The 20,095-nt window shown below is 47.0% G+C and overlaps 1 protein-coding gene across 8 annotated transcripts in view; it reads right to left on the minus strand.

Annotated features, from left to right (window-relative positions):
• The window catches only part of LOC119373850 (protein-cysteine N-palmitoyltransferase Rasp), a 149,517-nt gene extending 134,491 nt beyond the window's left edge, over positions 1-15,026 (minus strand). For 6 of the 8 annotated variants that reach the window (XM_049410925.1, XM_049410923.1, XM_049410924.1 and 3 more), the window contains exons 1-2: positions 14,813-15,026; positions 6,651-6,742 (exon numbers count right to left, since the gene is read on the minus strand). In XM_049410925.1, coding sequence (XP_049266882.1) covers positions 6,651-6,742; positions 14,813-14,910 — 190 coding nt within the window. In that variant the 5' untranslated portion in view covers positions 14,911-15,026. The remainder of the gene's footprint in view (positions 1-6,650; positions 6,743-14,812) is intronic. The other 2 variants (XM_037643919.2, XM_049410919.1) reach the window with 2 other exon arrangements.
• Between the last annotated feature and the right edge of the window lie 5,069 nt (positions 15,027-20,095).

Genomic DNA, 20,095 nt, shown 5'->3' on the forward strand with positions numbered 1-20,095 from the left:
TGAATTGGGGGTACCGCAACAGTGAATAAGTCGCCAAGCGATTCAGAACATTTGGAGCTTTGGCGGAACAATTGGTCGGAACACGTGGCCAACCCATCGTCTAGCCCCTTCAGAAGCGAAACTTTAGAGAAGCTTAAAACACCTAAAACCATAAACTTATAGAAACTGCCACCTCGCGGTTTTCAAGGCAGTCCGCTGACTTACATTTTGCTAAAATGTCGCCGGGGGACGTTCCAGTACCTCCTGCATCTAGACGAATTGAGGAGATGCACAGGAGTTACAGGACGGACAAACCGAATGACGCGTAATGTGCACATTCTACTCGTGGGTTTAAAACCAAGAAAAATACAGAGAATGTTACCGCTCATTCATTGGGAAGACACTAATCTTAGGATGCATAACTCAGTGGAGACCTAAGCCGAAAATCGCCAAAAATTCGCCAAGTCGCCATTCATAATTGTAGGTCGCCACGCGTCTCTCAAATTCGCCAATTTGGCGAAAAGTAGCCACCATTGGCAACCCTGGAAGTGAGTTCGCTTATGTGTTAAAAAAATCACACCATCTCCCGCTAAAGGGGATTATGAGGCGATGCGAAGCAGTGTTTCGGCATGTAGAGCCCGCATTTCAGAGGGGGAGTGGTGAGCAGGAAAGGGGAGAGGGGAAGTGGAGAGGGTTCGCGCATGCGCAGTAAGGATGGTCACACCGCACACCACCACCACCACCGGAGTGAACTCCGCTATAAGATGCTTCACATCTAAATTTGCGGCGGTTCCGCAATAGTGATGCGAAGACTGAGGAAGTAGCAAAGCAGGTGGCGTTGCCCTCCTCCTTTCCCTCCACCTCACATCCCTTTCCCACGCCTTGCATACTCTAGTATACAAGACTGTGCTATACTTTACCCCCCTTCTCACCTCGCCGTTTCCAACCCCTTGCTATATGCTATACTATACAAGACTCTGCTATAGGTTACCCTCTTATCTCCTCCTTTCCCTCCTCGTCACGAAATAGCAGAGGTCCGTGTTATGTTGCGATGTTCGATTATCGAAATTTCCAGAGTTCCTCACTAGGGCGTCCCTCATAACCATATTGTGGGTTTGGGACGTAAGACCCCTAATAATAATAATAATAATAATAATAATAATAATAACAATAATAATAATAAATCATTTAATCAATCATTTATTTAACGTGCCCAGGAACAACCGTAAGGTCTTTGTGCTGGCGCACGCAAAAAAAAAAACAATAAAAATAAACAATACAATACAGACAGTTTTCAGAAATAAAAAGAGCAAAAACACGTAGACAAAGAGAAATGAACACAAAAGGGGAGGAGTAAAATAAGACAACACGAGAAATATTGACGGGGCATAAAAAATTAGATTGCATATATACAACTATGTGGAAAGACTGAGAAGGGAAGACTTTGTACATTGTGCCACACTATGTCAAAACAGTGCAAAGCTCGGATAAAAACAATGATTGTGGGCTATGAAAAACGTCAAGATCAAGAAAATTAACATTATAGAGACTTTGTATTCTGTGAACGGTAGAGTGTTGGAAGAAGCAGGCGGGTACATGAAACGGTCTGTTCTCTCTGGTTAACTTACGCGGAATTCGAAAATTTACACAATTGAGAAGTACAGGGCACGATATGATACCGTGGACTAGCTTGTAAAGAAATAAGAGATCAGAGCGATTTCGTCGGCAGTGAAGTGATGGCAGTGATAATAATTCAGCAGTACTTGAACGAGATCCAGAGTCATTTCTAGCAAAGCGATGGTTATATATGCTGAGGAATTTCTTCTGGACTCGTTCAATGGCGTTACCGCTGGATTGAGCAAAGCCATTCCATATCACGGACGCATACTCAAGTTGCGGAAGACATATTGCCGTGTACAATTTGTGTAGGGCCATGGGAGACCTGAATTCTCGAGATATTCTACAAACACATCCGAGAGAACGAAGGCCCCGCATAGCAGCACGCTTAACGTGAGAAGAAAAGTTTAACGCGCTGTCAACAACAACACCAAGATCACTGATTTCATAAACCTTGCATAACGGCACAGAATTGACAGAGTATTGAAATGACACGCTAGATGTTTTGCGAGTGATAGACATGAATTTTGTCTTCGAGGTATTCAGACAAAGGTTATTACCGTCGGACCATTCGGAAAAAGAGCGCAAGTCTGACTGCAGCAAGCGACAGTCGTTAACTGAATGAATTTCCTTAAAAATCTTGATGTCATCGGCATACAAGAGGAAAGAAGAATTACGAATGGCAAAAGAAACACCATTAACGTAAATTAAAAATAGGAGTGGGCCTAATACCGACCCTTGAGGGACCCCACTAGTCACTTTATACAAAGAAGACGTTTGGCCATTTACGGCAACATAACAATATCTATTGAGCAGATAGCTCTGCAGGAGATTCACAACTGACAAGTCAACATCAAAGTGCGCAAGTTTAACCATAATCAGCGTGTGGCTGACTACGTCAAAAGCCTTGCTCAGGTCACAGTAAATTACGTCAACCTGTCCTCTCTGAGAAATAGGTGTGGAGATCTGCGTCATGAAACTAGCAAGATTTGTGGTAGTTGAGCGTCCAGCGAGAAAACCATGTTGATTAGGAATCAATGAGTTTTTCACACTAAAAGACAATATGTCGTGAAGAGCCAGCTCGAAGATCTTTGATGTGGCACATAGTAGAGAAATCGGGCGATAATTAGAAGCATCTGTTTTAGAGCCCGACTTAAATACTGGAAAAACACGAGCAGTTTTCCACATGCTTGGAAATGTGGAAGTGTCCAGGCAGTTATTAAATATCGTAGTTAGTACTGGGACAAATATACTACCATAAGCTTTTAATATGGCGGAGGGGGTGCCATCTGGCCCACATGATAAGGATGGTTTTAAGCGCTTAATGCATTCGCAGATAAGATTTTCATCCAGCGACAAAGCACTGGATGAGCTAATAATAATAATAATAATAATAATAATAATAATAATAATAATAATAATAATTATTATTATTATTATTATTACTCCCTCCCCATCACCTTCACTTCTTTTTCCCACCCCTTGCTGTACTGTACTTGGTTATGCTTGCTGTCTGCCTTTTTTCAATCTCTTTTTGTGTATGTTTCTGTGTATCTCTTTCTCTCTCTGTCTATTTCATTCACTGTCTTTGTGTATTTTTTCTTTTCTTTCTTTTTAGTTCTCTCTTTCTCTATCGTTTTGTTTCTCTCTCTCTCTCGGTGCTTGTTCTCTGTCTTTCTGTCTTTTCTCTCTTTCTCTTTCTATTTCTTTCTGTGTCTTTCTATCGTTTTCTCTCTTTTTTTCCTTTTCTTTCTCTCCATTTCTCTCTCTAGCTCTCTTTTTCTCTCCCTCTGTACGTATTCTCTCGCCTTATATCTTTTTTTGTCCTTCTCTTTCTTTCTCTCTACTTCTATATTTGTCTTTCTTTCCATCTCTTTCATTCTCTCTCGCTGCACACCTTATTTCCCCGTCATTGTTATTCAAGTCCCCGCGCTCGTGATGCGAAGCGGAAGATGAGGAAGAGAACGAAGAGAGCGCGTGTCGGTTCTTGATGATGACAGTGTTCGGATTCAGCAGACACATTGGCTTCAGCAAGATGAATGTCTGCTCAGCCCTATGCGAATTTCTCGGTGAGACACAAAGAATTCCTTGTTAACTTATTCCTGAACAAAATTTGGTACTCTAGACTTCCATTCATTCATTCGTTCATTGTTTCTCATATTGTTGTATTATTCTACTCCCTATTCCATATCCACAAATCATTCTTCAAATTTAGTTCATTCTTTATTTAAAAAAAAAATTAACCGCCGGTTTCATGGCCGATCCCCCGTAGTGGGTAAGAATCAACACAAGGAACAAGCAAGCAAGCAAACATTCATCATCAGCCTGTCTACGCCCACTGCAGGGCAAAGGCCTCTCCCATGTTCCGCCAAGCAACCCGGTCCTGTGCTTTCTGCTGCCACGTTATACCTGCAAACTTCTTTTGAAATCAAGAAAAGTTGAAATCAAGAAGAAATGGATATGGGCCGGGCACGTAGGACGTCGGCAGGATAACCGGTGGTCATTAAGGGTAACTGACTGGATTCCAAGAGATGGCAAACGCGTGAGGGGGAGACAGAAAATTAGGTGGGTAGATGAGATTAAGAAGCAAACATTGCGCCCGGCTTAAGCAGCTCTGGTGCGAAGACTGACGAAGCAGCATTCGGAGAGGTGGAGGATGAGCCGACGAACGCGTTCGCTGTAGACTCGCGCACAAGTGCAACGCCACACCTAAATTTCGACCTCTGGGCAGTTTAGGGGCCCATTAAAAATAGAAAGCAAACGGCATATCTTTCTTTGAATCAGACATACAGCATTGAGCTCAGTATTCGTTTCAATAAAGAAAACCACAAAACACGCATGAAAACCGCATGTTGGATCATGAGGTGCCTGTGGACAATGGCAACACCCTACCATGCGTTCCCGGTAAAGATTAGGTTGCAGCTGCTTTGCACTTCACACGAGAACTTCGAACGACTTGAAACGGCCATTCCTTCTCCCCGCGTTTGTTTCCCGCTTTCATATATAAAAGGGAGACCCGTCTAGCAGCACATTCAGTTCATTCTAAAAATGCCGTCGGTAGGCCACGGAAATTAAAGACACCAGGAGAACAGCGCGAATACAATGCTCGACGAAAGGAACAAATTCGCCTTGCTGAAAATGGTCGTGGAGCCAATCACAGTCTACCACAGCGACCACAAAGTGATTAGCACTCTAAAATAATAATACCATTACTCTAAAGTAATAATAAAACATACCCCCCATCAGCATGTGTGGTGTTTGATGCAGCTTCGCTGTCCAACCACCTTCACAGCGTCGATTAGAACCATAATTTTTCTGTCAATAAATGTACTTGACGAAAAAAAAATATCCCAGTTAGTCTAAAGTCAACGCGTATCAAAGTTAAATAAAAAACTGTCGAGAAATCACTTTAATTCGTTGTTAATTGTCCTTACGTACGAAATGCCGACACTGCTATGCCCATTGGTTGTGTCGCCAGCAATATTTCACGTGCTTTTGATGTTGCAAGTCCGGACCGAGCAAAATTGCCATATTTAGAGAGGTCGTTGACGTCATTGACGGGAGGTTATTGCTCAGTCAACTTTGGTTCTAATTGTGAGGCTTTGGCAATGTAGTGGAGTAATAGGAATTGAAATTAAGCACCTTTTGATTTTATTCGGCTTTGTGTTAACGAAGAAGAGCTGTTATCATATTTTTATTTTTTTTTTCATGAAAACGGAAGAGTTGCCGCCTCTTGATGTTTGACAGTGACTTGTATGATCGTGTGAAAAAAAAATGCGAAGAGCTTGTTGAGGTTTGAGCGGTGGATATTTCGACGTCCATGCTTCTGTACCAGCTTGCTGGTCACGTGATTTCCCATTAATTCGCGCATGGCGCTACGCTGCAACGTACATCAATCTGTATGTTGCACTTAGATTATGTCAGTTGCCACTGTGCATTCAACTCTTCTAGAAAATTATTTACGCACTGCCCAAAGCTAATCACTTCGTCTATCTCTCAACAGATAGCGTTCACGTGGTGTTTAGTTTTACTTCTGAATGATTGTAGTGTAAGCATAAGGATATAGCGTAATATTGACGTTATAACATATTCCATGCAAAATTCTAAACATTTAACCAACGTAGGCAGCCCCTGCGATACGGTGGAGAACGGTGACACCGAATGAATTCCACTCCTTCGATTAGCGTCTCGCATTTAGATGAAGGCGAAATGATAGAGGCCCTTGTACTTGGATTTAGGTAGCTGCACGTCAACGAACTCTACGTGGTCGATATTTCCGGGGCCCTCAAGCACGGCATGCCTTATAATGACATCGTTGTATGGCTCGTAATGCCCCAGCATTTGTTAATAGAGACGCGAGTAACGAGGCAGAGCCTTGGTTCACTTCCAGCCACATCCCGTCGAGCTTTTAATGCCAGCTTTCCGAAGAGTCAGAAATAGCCTTAATAAAAACTAGAACTGCTAAGAAATAAATGGTCCAGATTCAATTTCAAGAGTTAAATTCGATATATATTATGTTGGAGCATAAGACGACTAATGATAAGGACTAAATATAGGTCGGGATAATTAATTAAAGTTAATTGAATGAGTTCACTGAACGAGCAGACGGTTTTCTTGTGAGCAGCTCGGATCGTTGCGGCACCTGGCGGGGCATATTCCAACCACGAACTTCCTTCTACGCGGCTTCTGAGCTCCGCCCGTGCGACGAAACACGCATTTAAGGTAGGTCACCACCTTAAAAAAGCATTTTTTTAAAATTGATTTCTTTGAATTCGACATTTTCAAGCTCCCGGTCTATTCAAGAATGTTTAGCAAAAAAGAATTATGTAGTTATCTTGAGCCATTCTAAAGTTATGACCATTTATTTCTTTCAAGTATTCTTTCAAGTATCAGCGATCGCACTTTTTGAACGCGAAAGCTGAAACCCCTGGGCTGAGCTTTCAAGGTAAAAATAAATATTGGCCTGAAGGAATGAGATAACGGTGCGCATGCGCTAATCATCAACACTGGAAGCGCAGGAAATATGTAAATAAGCGTCAAAGTGACCCACTTACTCTCTTTGGTAGTCGCGAAACTCCAGAAGAGGTATCCGGTGACTCCGAACGAAACGACCCAGTGGTACACCTTTTCTGGGGTCCACTTCCACCTTTAAAGTTGGAAACAGCATTTTTTTTTTCTTCTCATTTCAGTCGCATCGTGTCTTGTACAAACACATACACGTGTACGCGCACGAGACGCGTACACGTACTCAGGCAACCACGCATAGTAGCAAAGGCGCACGCCTAAATACGCACATTGACCACAGCCACAGGAACAAGCGCATACGCACTACAGAACAAGCGCGAATTTAGGCATGGTAGAGCACAATATATGTTTCAGTGGACAGTCAGCGCTCGTCCCGTGCTTTTTCTTCCTTTTATAGCTCGTTTTTTTGCGCGCTCTTCTCTACGATGCATTCATACCAACTGGGCTAGATGCTACGCTTCTACCACGCTCAGAACGAAAACTATCTTTCGACTGTGTCTTATGGCATCTTCGACAAATCGCACCGGTGCGCACAGGGGCGCCCTGGTACGCCGTTTAGTCCAATCATCGCAGCGCCTGGGCGCCCCGGTGCACACCGGTGCGAATTATCGAAGATGCCATTAGATCCTTTAGTCTGCCTCACGCAACAAAGGCGTGCGATGAAATTTCTGTTTACATATTTAGGTAGCGTCGGTCAGCTAGACAAAGTATAGTACTGTGCATGCACACAACGAAAGACTCTACCAGCGCGCGTCCCCGCCCAAGAGCCAAAATACGCAGTCTTGATTTTAGGAGCTTGCTCCTTTTGCTGGGGGGTAGTCTCTCGTCCCTCCTGCCGTGTACGCTAGTTCTCATTGCTCCCGCTTGAGGCGCAGCTGTGCTCTCCGTTGATTCAAGCGCGCCCACTAGATGGCACGCCGCCACTCAGGTGGCTCGGCCCGCGTCGTGTGCTCTAGTTTGATAGGAGACCGCTAGAGGGTGGCGCTTAAATAGCGCTCGCTCTTGGCGCGCTTCCTTTCTCTTTCGCCGGACATAACTCAGTGCACTTCGCAACCGCTGCTCATCATGAACACCGAAGAAGGCAAGGCAGCAGCGTGGAGGGCTCGCAATGCGGCAGCAGCGCGGGCTCGCCGCCAAGACCCTGCAGTGAGAGCTCGCGAGGCCGAAGAGAGACGCCAGCGCCGACAGCAAGCACAAGCCACTACCAGCACCGAGGCGGCGGCAGTAGCGAGGGTTCGCTGCCGCCGCCGTTCCCCCGAGCTTATGCGATCCGTAAATTAGCTCTTGAACGTAAATTATCTTGAACGCAAATAGGCTCGTGAATGTAAATTTGTTTATATAGTGCACCGATATGTAAATTATAAACGTTGTGTATATAACGTGCATACAATCACACCGCAAGAACTCTCGTCTCACTTCTTTATATGATGATGATTCACGGTTTACCGTATTCAACCTGCGGAGCAAGCTCCTTCATCATCACTCACTTCGTGGATATGCTGTGATTGTTTTTATTTATTTTTAGATACGAAGTATCTCTTGCTCGGGGGTATGTCACGCGGCGTGGTCATCCGCGTTGTGGTCCGCACTCACACTACGCTGCGGAGGGGGCAGGTGCGGAACCGGTCGGGCTGCTCTCCGCGGTGGAGACGGTGGGAGAGGAGGACGCCGGGGTGATGTGCGAGCACGAGAAGGGAGAGAGGGGAACTTGTGACTGCTGTTCCCGTAGCTCTCTTGGCGAGGGAGGGAAGACAGGTTTTGCTCCATCCCCGTCTCTCCTTGGTTGCATTTGGCGGGGGCTCCTTCAACGGCGGCGGCAGGCGATGTTTGCGGCGAGAAAATGGCGGCGGCCGTCTGCTGTGTTGCCTCGTATTGAGGGGGAACGTCGATGGAAGCAGGGAGGTTTGTGCCGTTCTCTGCCTTGCCTGTTTTCGTCCGTGGTGTGCGCCGCGGGAAGGCCGAGGTTTTCGTCGCCCTTCGAGTACACCTGGGAGTGCTCGGGGCCTATTCCTTCAACACCACCTAGACTATTCACAAGGCCTGTTCATACCCCTCTCTCCAGACAGCATACGTCACGCTAGTTGTCCTACTGTCCAGTGGCCGAGGACGCGTCGCTCAGGTGTAAGTGTTGGTGACCCCGCGCACTTTTTTACCCCGAACGGCGGACAAGCCACGACAGGTTTGCCTTTCTTCGCTACCTGCTTCGCTGGTTAGACTGCGTTAGCCTTGGTGCTGCATCTCACTGCTCTGAGTCTTCGTCTGTTGCCACGTGTCTTATTTTATTGGTGTTGCATTTGTGAGTATGTGATTACACCTCGATCAGTGCGACATGGGACGTTGTTGTGTTCCCGGATGCCGCGGCAATTATGACAGTGGTCCGAAAGTGCGTGTTTTCGCATTCCCCAAGGATGAAGCTCCGAAGAAGTCTTGGATAAAAGCCAATCCGCGAAAGGATTTCACACCAAGCATACACTCCAAGGTGAGAAACTGCTGAAATTTGCTCTTTTACCGGCTCTATCGCATTACTGGTGTTCTTTCTCTGTTACTGTTGAACGGAGCGAGTATCGTGTGCGGTGATGGTAGTTTTGTCGCGCTTCAGGTAGGGCAGTGCGGTAAAATAGAGCAGAAATACTCAGGGTCGTGCCAAAGTTCCCATTAGCCCGTTTCGTAAGAAAGTAATTAAGTCTGTGTTATGCTTGGCGCAGGTCTGCGAAATCCACTTCCTCGAGGCTGACTTCATCAGAAAGCTGTCACATTTCGACGCAGCGTCGGGAAGGACTTTTCAGCAGCGTACTCGTTCTGAAGAGCAGGAACATAGATGTGGAAGCTAACACAATGAATGGCAGCTTGTCAAGAGGAAGCTTAAAGCTTCCGCAGCCATGTACTGTGCACATGATGCTGGTGGCAACGCTTGTTTTCGAAAAGCTCACCAAGGCAGAAAATGCAAAGGCGTTCCTCGCGTCGAACAACCAACGAGGCATTGTCAGCTCCATTTCCACATCACTGCTAGAAAATGTTGAGCTAAAGACTTGCGAAAATGGCCATACCTCTGAGACTATCGTGCGGATTGTAGCGCGTGTTGCAACAAATGTCGCTTTGAACAACTTTTGTAGACTTCGAAACGACACCATCCAAAGTTGTAACTTGATTCATGGCTGCGCTAAAAACACGGATAACAAAAGAGACGTACACAGGACGGGCGAGACGTCCTGTGTACGTCTCTTCTGTTGTCCGTGTTTTTAGCGCAGCCATGAATCAAGTTACAAATTTGCACCAACTGGCCCAAATGAAAGCATTACTGCACCATCGAAAGCACAGCACAAAAAAATGCTGCTGACAGAAAAATCAAAACCTTGAACAAGGAATGAGGTAGGACGGTTTTAGCCTTTCGTCCTAATAAAACCACTTCTACAAATGCATGTCTGATTCTTGTTACAGTTCGATGCCTGTAAGGTGTAAAGGCAAGCGTAAACAAATGCAGACCACGCAGGAACAAAAAAAGAAACACCGGCTTTCAGTAAGTGCCCATAGCAGATATAACGAGAACGAGTGGAGACGACGGACGGGGTGCGTGCAGGTGGGCAACTAGCGTGACGTCACGCTCTCTCTGGAGGGGCCTTGTCAATAGTCTAGGTCAACGTTACTAGAACAAACTCAGTTTCAAAGCTCCGTATCTCCGCCAGCGGAGGAGGGTGGTCCGAACGGCGGTCGCGAGAACTAGCGGCGCTGCAGTTCCGTCTTGCGCCACTATCGGCGCGTCGTCTGCTGCCACGGCATAACGCTGCGGTCCGCCGCGCAGTTGCTCGCGGCAACTTTCTTATTGTGCTAGTTAGGTGGATACTTAGGTGGATATGCATAAGGTCGTCTGTATGCATTGGCCCGCGTGAGTTGTTCATTGATTGGCTAAGAATCGATGTTCGGTCTATATTGCCACGCCCACTTCTTGTTTTATTTTGATGTATTCGGGTTTGACCAGCAAGGACGGTTATCAACGCTCGACGCTGTCCGCGAAGCAGTGTTTGAGAAGCTTCGCGATTGTAATAGATCGTTTTGGTAAGACTGCGCGCTGCACGCGAATGTTCCAGCTTTGTCGAGAGATAACGCCTGTATAAAAGCCGACGCGCTTGACCGCTTGTCAGTTGATCGACGGTCGACGCTCTGTTCGCCGCTATCAGTGTATTACTGTAGTTTGACTTTCAGTTTCCCGGCCACAAGTTCGGCCTAATAAAGACCCTCTCGGACCTGCTGACTGCTGCCTTCGTCGACGTCACGACCCTGTGGCAATATTTGAGCTGTCTACATTGCGCTTAACTTCCAAGCATAGGAGTTTCTAAGCGAATGAGGGTTTTCAGAGTAATTTTTATAATTACCACCACAATTTTAGCCGCTGCCGTCTTATCTAGACCAAGAACAACCCAACACGTTTGTAAAAGCCTTTATAGTGCACAAAGAAGCGTACTTACTCAAGATACAAAAACGTTCATGAAAAACAATACTCATGTTTCTACAATTTATTGAAGAATCTTTCTCGAAAAACATCACCAATACTTTGCAATGTTTACAAGACACGTTTTCGCGACGGTTAAAGGGATACTGACCCAAAATCGGAAAATTTTACGAGAACTCGGTAAATGAAATCTCAGTCTGCGATTACATCGAATAGATATCGTCTCTGAGCACTTTTTCCAGCGGATAGTTGTATTTTCGGTGTCTCATCCTTCTACGGTGCCTTAAACAATTCGAACAGATCGGCCGTGATGTGAGCACCGAGCAGTTATTCGCGCGTATACTCTGTCGCTAGAAAAGTCGTCAGTATTCAACTTCAGTTTTTCAACTTCGCCGAGCAGATGTTCCATGCCCGCAGCACTTTACACTGTACGACAGCCGTTTGCGTTTCGTGCTGTAGCCGTTCACTATGCAGTTAAACTGCTCGTCAACTACAATTATCTTTTGCACAAGTAAGTCTCCATTCCCGAAGCATAGTGTGGGATTGGGCTAGTTGGTATTCCATTATTAAACTGCTCAGCGCAAAAAATTTGACACAGTACACATAGAAAAGACGAGGACCAGCGCTGGTCCTCGTCTTTTCTATGTGTACCATGTCAAATTTTTGCGCTGAGCAGCCCGTTCCCGAGCCGGCGAGTGTAAAATATTTCGCACACCTTAATTGTTCAATACCTCGTCGTAAAATCTCTCGAAAATCCGCTGCTTTGAAGGCATAGCGACAGCTGACAACTGATCGAATGTTAGTGTGATGCAACTCTCAGTCTCGGTAGCGTATATAGGTAATCGCCTGCCTTTCGTTTTGCTGTTCTATTTCTGGCGGCTCCTTCAAATTGGGCACTGGGCTTTCGCGGGACGCCGTGCGTTTTGGGGGGGATTTGCGCCTAAATCCCGAACATTTTGGCTTTGAAATGTGGGGTGGAAGTGCTGGGAACAAGCGCGGCACGGCACCTGGCGCGAGTTCCCACTTTCCACGTAGGATCAAAGCTTCTTGTCCCGCAACGACACGACGATAGTGCTTTACAATGTCGTCACTCTCAAAATGAACGTCACCGACCTTGCATTTAACAGTAAGCTTTCTATCTTTGCGATGCAATGCTTGAATGGCGTACGGTCTTTTGCAGGTCCGAAGAAGTGTCGTGAAGTGGAGTCGTCGTTGCGGTAGCCGCTCTTGCAGCCCGGCGCAAAGCAAGTCGGCATACCGCACTGTGAATCTGTTCGCCCTTCGTTACGCTTCGTACATCATGCACGTGTCTTCGTACAAGACGCTAAGCCTGGTCAAGAACAGTCGCAAAAATGACGAGCTAACAAAGCGCAGACGTCGCTGTAACCCACGTGCGCTCGTACATCGGCGGCGCCGGTCACAGCAAGCGCCAGCCGCAGGAGCTAGACGTGACTGCAGCGCCACTAGTTCTCACGACCGCCACGCGGACCGCCTCTCCGGCGGAGCTTTTAAACTGAGTTTGTTCTAGTAACGTTGGTCTAGGTGGTGTTGATTCCTTGCGCAGGAGTCTGGTGGCGTCTCTCAGTTTCCTCGTGTGACATTTTGGTGTGGTGGTGGTGGCTGAGAGGCGAGGTGGGCTGGCCCATTGTGCCTCCTCCTGTCGCACGAGGCCTGCTGTCTTCTTCACAAGAAAGTCGTAGGCCCTGGAGTGGCTGGTGTTGCCGCTGAAGGTGTAGCCCGGGGGAAAGCCCGGGGGCAGGTTGTCCTCCATAACAGATGGTGGAAGGGCACCACAACACGTGCTATCTTGGAAGGTGGTCCATTAAGGGGGACGGCTTAAAGGCCTACATTGATCTTGAAGCTCTAATGAGGGCTGCGCGCTAGGCGCTTGTTCAAGAAAAGTCACAGTTTCGCCGCAAGGGCGAAGCAATGAATGCGATAGCAAGGAACTAATGCTATACGAAGTGAGGCTCGCCAATGGATACTCTCAGTTTGAACAGCGCTTCTGTTGCAAAGGCGGCCGAAGCAGCGAAGGAAACTAGCGTGCTTCAAGTGTCGAGCTGTGACACTTGATAGTTCGCGCTCATCTTCTGTTTGTTCGTTTGGCGGCGTCCCTGAGCTCGAGTGACATTCGTACGCGCCGTAACATGAGCGCGGACATCACGGTGAAAGCGTGAAACATTCCTCTACCCCTCGCCATGAGAAAACCGCGCGAGCAGACAGCGGAAGGGCAAGCTTCTCCCATGCGCAATATAAGAAGAAGCGAGCGAGCTCGCCGACGACTTTTAAATGTGCCCGTCGGGCTCCTAGCGCCACCTCGCTGGTAATGAACAAACGCTTATTATCGCCTGCTGTCTCTGAGTCCGTCCAGCGCTAAATGGTGTGTATATAACGCTCGCCGTTAGCTACGTGGAGGATCTGCGTTTCGTGGCGTAGTGGATAGCGCCGCTCGCTGCGGAGCAAAAGGTCCCTGGTTCGATTCCGCGCTTCGGAAGCATTTTTCTGAGTTATTTTTCTTTGGGGCCTTTATATATATATATATACATACTTATACATATACGGTGCATGACGGCGGCGACGGCAAAATCCAGCCGAGACTGTCCATATAATTGCTATCGCAATAAAAATAAAATAAAGCACGCACGGGTGGCATGAAAAAACTATACAAAAGAAGAAACTTAGAGACGAGGCGACGCGTTCGCGCTACTCTCCTGTCCGCTTGCGTGACGACGCGGAACTCCTGCTACGCAGGAGCCGCTGCAACACGTGAACATCCCCAGTCAATTGAGCCTCAGCCTCGGTTGGCTCCTCTGAAATGCGGGCTCGACATGCCGAAGTTCTCTCCTGCGCAGCGCCGCGATGAGAACCGGCGCATGCGCGTGCCCTCCCCCTCTCTCTCTTCTCCCATGCTGCCTCTCTCTCGCGCCTGTCGACCGCGTTCCCCGCACGCCCTGTGAGAATTAACGGCCAGGCTAGAGGGAAGACACGACGCGCGTAGTGTTCCTCTTCGCGTTCCACGACGCGAGGTCGGTAGCACACCCAGCGAACGCCAACGGAACGCGATCGTGCAAGTGCTCCGGCTTCGCATCCCCTCATGTTCCCCCTTAGTGGGAGATGGTGTAATTTTTTTATCTTATATCAAGATTTTTTATTTTAATTTCTTCTCTCTCTATTAATGCCTTCCATCCACAATCCCGTTCTAAACGCAGAGTATAGCAAGCCAACGATTTTACATGAAATTCTCTGCATTTCAATAAAGCGTTTTCTCTGTCTTTCTCTCTCTCTCTCATCCATAACAACTAGCCCAGCGTACCGATCTTTTGAAGCACTAACGTGCGTCGAATGCGTTGAAACAGAAGCACAGTGCAGAAGCGCACTTAAAGAGCGCGTTCAAACAGAACCCCGCTGCAATGAGACTTCTCTTCCAAGAGCGCGTGCGCACGCACGCACGCACATACAGGCGCACGTACATACACACGTACAGACACACGCACGCACGCAAACACGCACACACACATACACACACGCACGCACACACGCGCATGCACACGCACGCGCGTACACACATACACAGACACGCACACACAAATAGACGCACGCACACAGACAGGCAAATAAACACATGACTCCATCGCACTTGAAACAGAAGTTAACGTTCATCCTGGCCAAGACAGACGTGGGCAAAAGAGCGAAAAACCACACGCGACTTCCACGGAATCTGGCTCCATTCTTAGGATATCCTACCTCTGAAATTCAGGTTCTCGCTTGTGGGTCGCTTCATTCTTGTCGTTTATCTTCGCACCGGCCGAAACCGGCGAGATGATATCAGCCGTTGTCACCATAATGTCATTATAATCTTCGGCTTAACATCCAGTCCACACTGTTGTTCAGTAGCGCTGCTCACAAAACAACTGACCCTATGTCGCGTACACCGTGTTCTGGTATGCGTCAGCGTGCGAGGTACGTCAGATATTAGGTTAATAGAAAAAAAATTACAATGAGATCAACACCTGCCGTTAAATTCCCAAGGCTTGAAATGTCGCAGAGAGAGCACGATCTTTCACTGGCATTTGAGAGGGAAAGCGGTTTAGTTTGCCATGGGCTATGCGGACGATGCGCTCAGTAAAAGTATAAAAATATGTTTCGACGTCTTTCTTCATGGCAAGGCATACTTGCGCTGAAAATAGAAAAGGTACATAAAAATTGCGGTGTATTTCTCGCTCTTAGCTTCGTAGCTATATACAAGCATGTTCTACGCTTGGATGAGTATTTGTTTGGACTGCTCATTCTTTCATCTGCTTTCGCCGCCCTGTTTTAGAGGTCCGTAACCTCGTAATAACCTCAGCTATATAACCTCAATGCTATATAACTTCACTGCTCTTCTAGCACAATGGGCGACTTTGTCCCTACTGAGATAATATACCCTTAGGACTGTGATGCACGGCTCTTGATTGTTCGTCATCGGTCTCGCCCACACCACCGCCGAGTCTCAAGGGATTCCGATCCGACGGTTAGGGAGAAGAATGGGAGGAGAGGCCAAAGCCTTTTCCCCCGTCATTCTCGACGGATGAAAATAAATGTTATTTCTCTCTCTGTCTCTCTCGTCTAGCGTACTGAATATACAGCAGCGCGAAATTCTTTGGCGAGGTGTCAGCGTCTGAGTGTTACGAATGATCTATCTATCTATCTATCTATCTATCTATCTATCTATCTATCTATCTATCTATCTATCTATCTATCTATCTATCTATCTATCTATCTATCTATCTATCTATCTATCTATCTATCTATCTATCTATCTATCTATCTATCTATCTATCTATCTATCTATCTATCTATCTATCTATCTATCTATCGCTACGAGTATCGTATCTATCTATCTGGAGTGCTCTTCAACAAGTCTTGAGAAGCGTACAATCATTTTCTCTATAAGGGCGGTGCTGCGAATCAGCACTGAGGAAATGAGGAAAAGGTCCCAGGCAATGATATTTTCCGAATATCAAGATAGCTGCTTTTCGTTTTTCTAAGAAAGCAGGGCCGACTGCCTTATGCCACCGCTGCTGTTTTACCACAGCCGGCGCGGAATGTCAAAGAAAAAATTGTCGATAATTTTCTGCGAACACGGCTGCGAGCGAAATCGTTCTATGGTTTACTACATTCTTCACGCCAGGTCTACGTCATGAAAAAGTCGACGAACGTCATTCGCGACATATCTAGCGGTATGCGCAGCTACGAGTATCGTTTATATCTCGCCATAAGTTCAGCATTTGACCGCTGAGCTGTCGGGTTTGGTTGAGTCGCCTACCCCTGCTGTTCGATGGAAACAAATCGGCAGATGCAGGCCAAAACCATGTGGAATGAAGTGCAGAAGGTCACGTGGTACTTGTACCACTTGATTCGCCGGCCATGCTCCGCTCAAGGTCATCGCGCAGCAAGGCTCTTAAGGTTCTGGCCTTAAAAAATTTGTGGCAGAGATTGACTGGTGGCTTGACGACTCTCTCTCAGCGCTGTGAAAACGCGGCAAGCGTCTTAACTCACTGGCTTCCTCGAAGTAAATTCTTGAGGAAACACGATTTAACGCAGTGCGCCGGCAGCATAGTTGGTGCTTTACCATAGTAACCATTAGCGCAACAAAACGACAGGACACAGCGCCAACTGACCTGGTCAGTTGAGAATAGCTCTGTGTCCTGTCGTCTTTCTGGCGTCGTTTTGTTGCGCTAAAAGTTACAATGGTAGTGGGGGAAACTATCAGCGTTTTGGAAGCGCGCGAAACCTCTGAAGGCGCCTGATTTTCCGCGGTGGATTCATAAAGGATTTTTATTCCGCCTGGTGAGCCTTGCGTCTGTGGCTTGGTGTTCGGAGCATCAAGCTTCGGCGCTGGGGTACCCGAGTTGTAATCGCACCGTCGAAACGTTGTCAACATTTCTGTTTATATTTATCAGGTGCGTGCTTTGACGTCACTGGTGCGTTTGTGAGAGAAAGAGAGATAGTGACGCCACACTAGAAGCTGAGTCATCCATCTATCCCGAATAAGGCACGCTGCCTAAAGAAATGTTATTCATCAATAGGAAAGATGCTTGGAAAAGTTATAGTAAGACAGCTCCCCGCACGTCACATCACAGACTGGTTACGCCATACGCAGAGTGCGAGAGTTTAGTCAACTTAAAATCGCAGAACGAAAATCAGGGCTGTCTACTGTCAGTCGTTTCTCCCCAACAGCACTCTTCGGGAGAAGTGGCTGTGGTCTGTTCGGCGCGTAAAATCGTCCCCCGTCATAAACGCTTTTGTGTGTGTTTTCACTGCGGCGGCATAAGTTCAAGAGAACATGGAAGCTTACATACACGCGTTGAGGAAAGCAGTTGCAGCCTCGACAAAGAGAAGTGCGCTTGTCGAAACGTTAGCTCCAGCGCCACCATGCGATCACGAATTTTAGAGCGAAGCTCTTAGGCGCCCGTACCTACGTTGAGCGGCGTCGCCATTGGCCTTGGCTGCGTAACCGACAGAGCGAACGAGGACGAAAGAGAGCGAACGCGTAGCCTGTCGATATCACGAGCCACTGGCCCCTAACCCCTCTTTCTTCCTCCGTCACGCGCGCTGCCTCGGTCGGAGCTCGTACGCATGCAGGGCGGGCACGTGCACTGCGGCTGGCTTCGCTCGTCGTAACGGGGCTGTCAGCGTTTCGCTTGGTTCGAGACGCCTGCAATGCACACAGTGGTGCGCGTAGCATTCGAGCGCTGGCAGGTTCTGTGGCAATATATAACCAATATTACATTGCTACAACTGCGGATAGCCAAAACTTCAAACGCAGCTGGCCTTGCCCCAAAAAGAAGCTACGCTCAGAATACGCATTGGGCAGTATCGTAATCGTCAGTAAATTTTTCTTCTCTTTACTGCGGCGGGGTATCGTGTGACGTCATCATAGACGCTGCACGAAACAGCTGCCAGTTTCGGTGTCGGTTTCTACACAACGCTTTTCTTTACTTTTTCTCTTAGTATTATTGACGAGTCTCTAGGCAAACTGAACCACCATAGCAGTTAAAAGCCTGCAAATACCATTTGAAAACGACAATACCTTAGTAAATAAAAAATAAACCACCGTTCCCTCTTAAGAGGTGGAATTGTAGAATGAAACTTGTGGCACTGCCTCTTGTGTAATGGCGGTCCCAGCCCAAAAAGTTCTTGCGCAATTGCCGCCTTAGAGCACTGCCATGAAGCAGAGAGCCTCTGAAACCCCATGAACGAGCCAAATGTGGATAAGAAATATGAAGCCGACATTTTTCGAGCTTTCCTTTTCTACTTGCGCCTTACTGCTCGACGGCGTTCTTTGGTAATACGTGAAGCATCATCACTGTCGTACCGTTTATCCTACGAGAAATTTCGTCTTTGATTGTATGACCTTTGCATGAAATACAAACCCAGCTGTGGGAATCACTTTCGCGTAATGAGGGTGTCAAATCAATCCTGGTGTGCGTGTTTCCGCAAGACTCTCTCATCTTCATTCTTTACTTGAGAAACTTTTCCGCGCAAATTTAACGCGAACAAAAAGCGCACGAAACAACAGTAGGGGCGCCATGTTTTTTGTGTCCGTCCCCATCCAATTTGTGCCTAAAAGTTTATTAAGTTATGAGCCAATACGACCTAGCTCAAACCAAGATTCTTCCTTCGTTACCTTCCCATGTTGCCTTATGGACGTGTAAAGATTACACTTCGCTGATTCGAAAAACTAAGAATTTTGGCGTAGCGGACACTTCGACACTGTACTTGCAGTAGGCATTATTGGATAGCTTGAATTGGCTAATTTTATGCGTACAGACGTTGCTGTCCTTGCGGCACGCTTGATGTGTCCACCGATCAGCGAAGCGAAGCTAGCGATTGCCAAGGCGAGGCGAACGGGGTCCGATTGCGCTATCGGGTTCAACTCTTGAAGGCGAAGCTCAAGCGTCCTCCTACTGTTTGTCACTCCGTACCAAACTAGAAAGACAGTCTCTTCGATCATATATGGTAGGCAGGTTGAAGACCCGTCACGGTGGCCTAACAATAATGGTGCTTGACTGCTGACCAGAAGGTCATGGGATCAAGTCCTTGCCGCGGCGGTCGCATTTCGATGGAGACAGGATGCTAGAGGTCCGTGTGCTTAGATTCAGGGGCGCGTTAAAGAGCCCCAGGTGGTCTAAAGTTACGGAACCCTCTACTACGGCGTCTCTCGTAATCAATTCGTGGTCTTGAGACGTGAAACCCCAAACAATTATTATTATTAGGGAGATGGAAGAAAACACTGATATTCACGTGCTTGTTGCTCGAAGCTACAATTAAATACGTAAGAGTATTAACAGCGGAGTAGTTCAAGCCGGCTGTTTCTCCGTGACGCAAAAACAGAGATGAACATCATCATGAACCGGCAAGCGCTCTCTTCGTCTTCTTCCTCATCGTCGTCGTCTTCTTCATCGTCTGCTTCGTTCCGAGAACACAAGCGGCGATTTCTCTAGCGCAGGATACAATAACCTGACGGGGCGAGAGAATGACTACAGAGAGAGAGAGAGAGAGAGAGAGAGAAAGAAAGAAACACAGAAAGTAAAAAAATAGAAAAATCGTGCGCGAAAACAATTTCTTGGCGAGGCAGGATTGAAAGCCACGTTCCAGTGTTCCGAAGGCCAGCATCGTAACCACTCGGTTATCCAGGCACGCTAGCCTAGCATAGCATGGCTCTGTATAGTGTAGTATAGCAACGAGGTGAGGAAGGGGAATGAGGATGAGGAGGTGAGGTGTGAGGGTGAAGATGAGGGAAGAGAGCAAAGCATAGCATAGAAAGAATGAGGAAAACAGAAATAGAGAAAAAGAAAGGGAGAAAAAGAAAGAGCGAGAGAAAAAAAATCAGTCAAAGATATAGAGAGTAAGAAATAGAGAAAGAAATATAAGAGGAAAGAGGAAGCAAGCGAGAAAGGGAGAGAGAGAAAGAAAAGGAAGAAAGAGAAAGAAAGATGGAAAGAGCAAGAGAGAGAGAAAAAGAGAAAGTGAGGGAGAGAAACA

The sequence above is a fragment of the Rhipicephalus sanguineus genome, chromosome 11, assembly GCF_013339695.2.
Source record: "Rhipicephalus sanguineus isolate Rsan-2018 chromosome 11, BIME_Rsan_1.4, whole genome shotgun sequence".
NCBI lineage: Eukaryota > Metazoa > Arthropoda > Arachnida > Ixodida > Ixodidae > Rhipicephalus > Rhipicephalus sanguineus.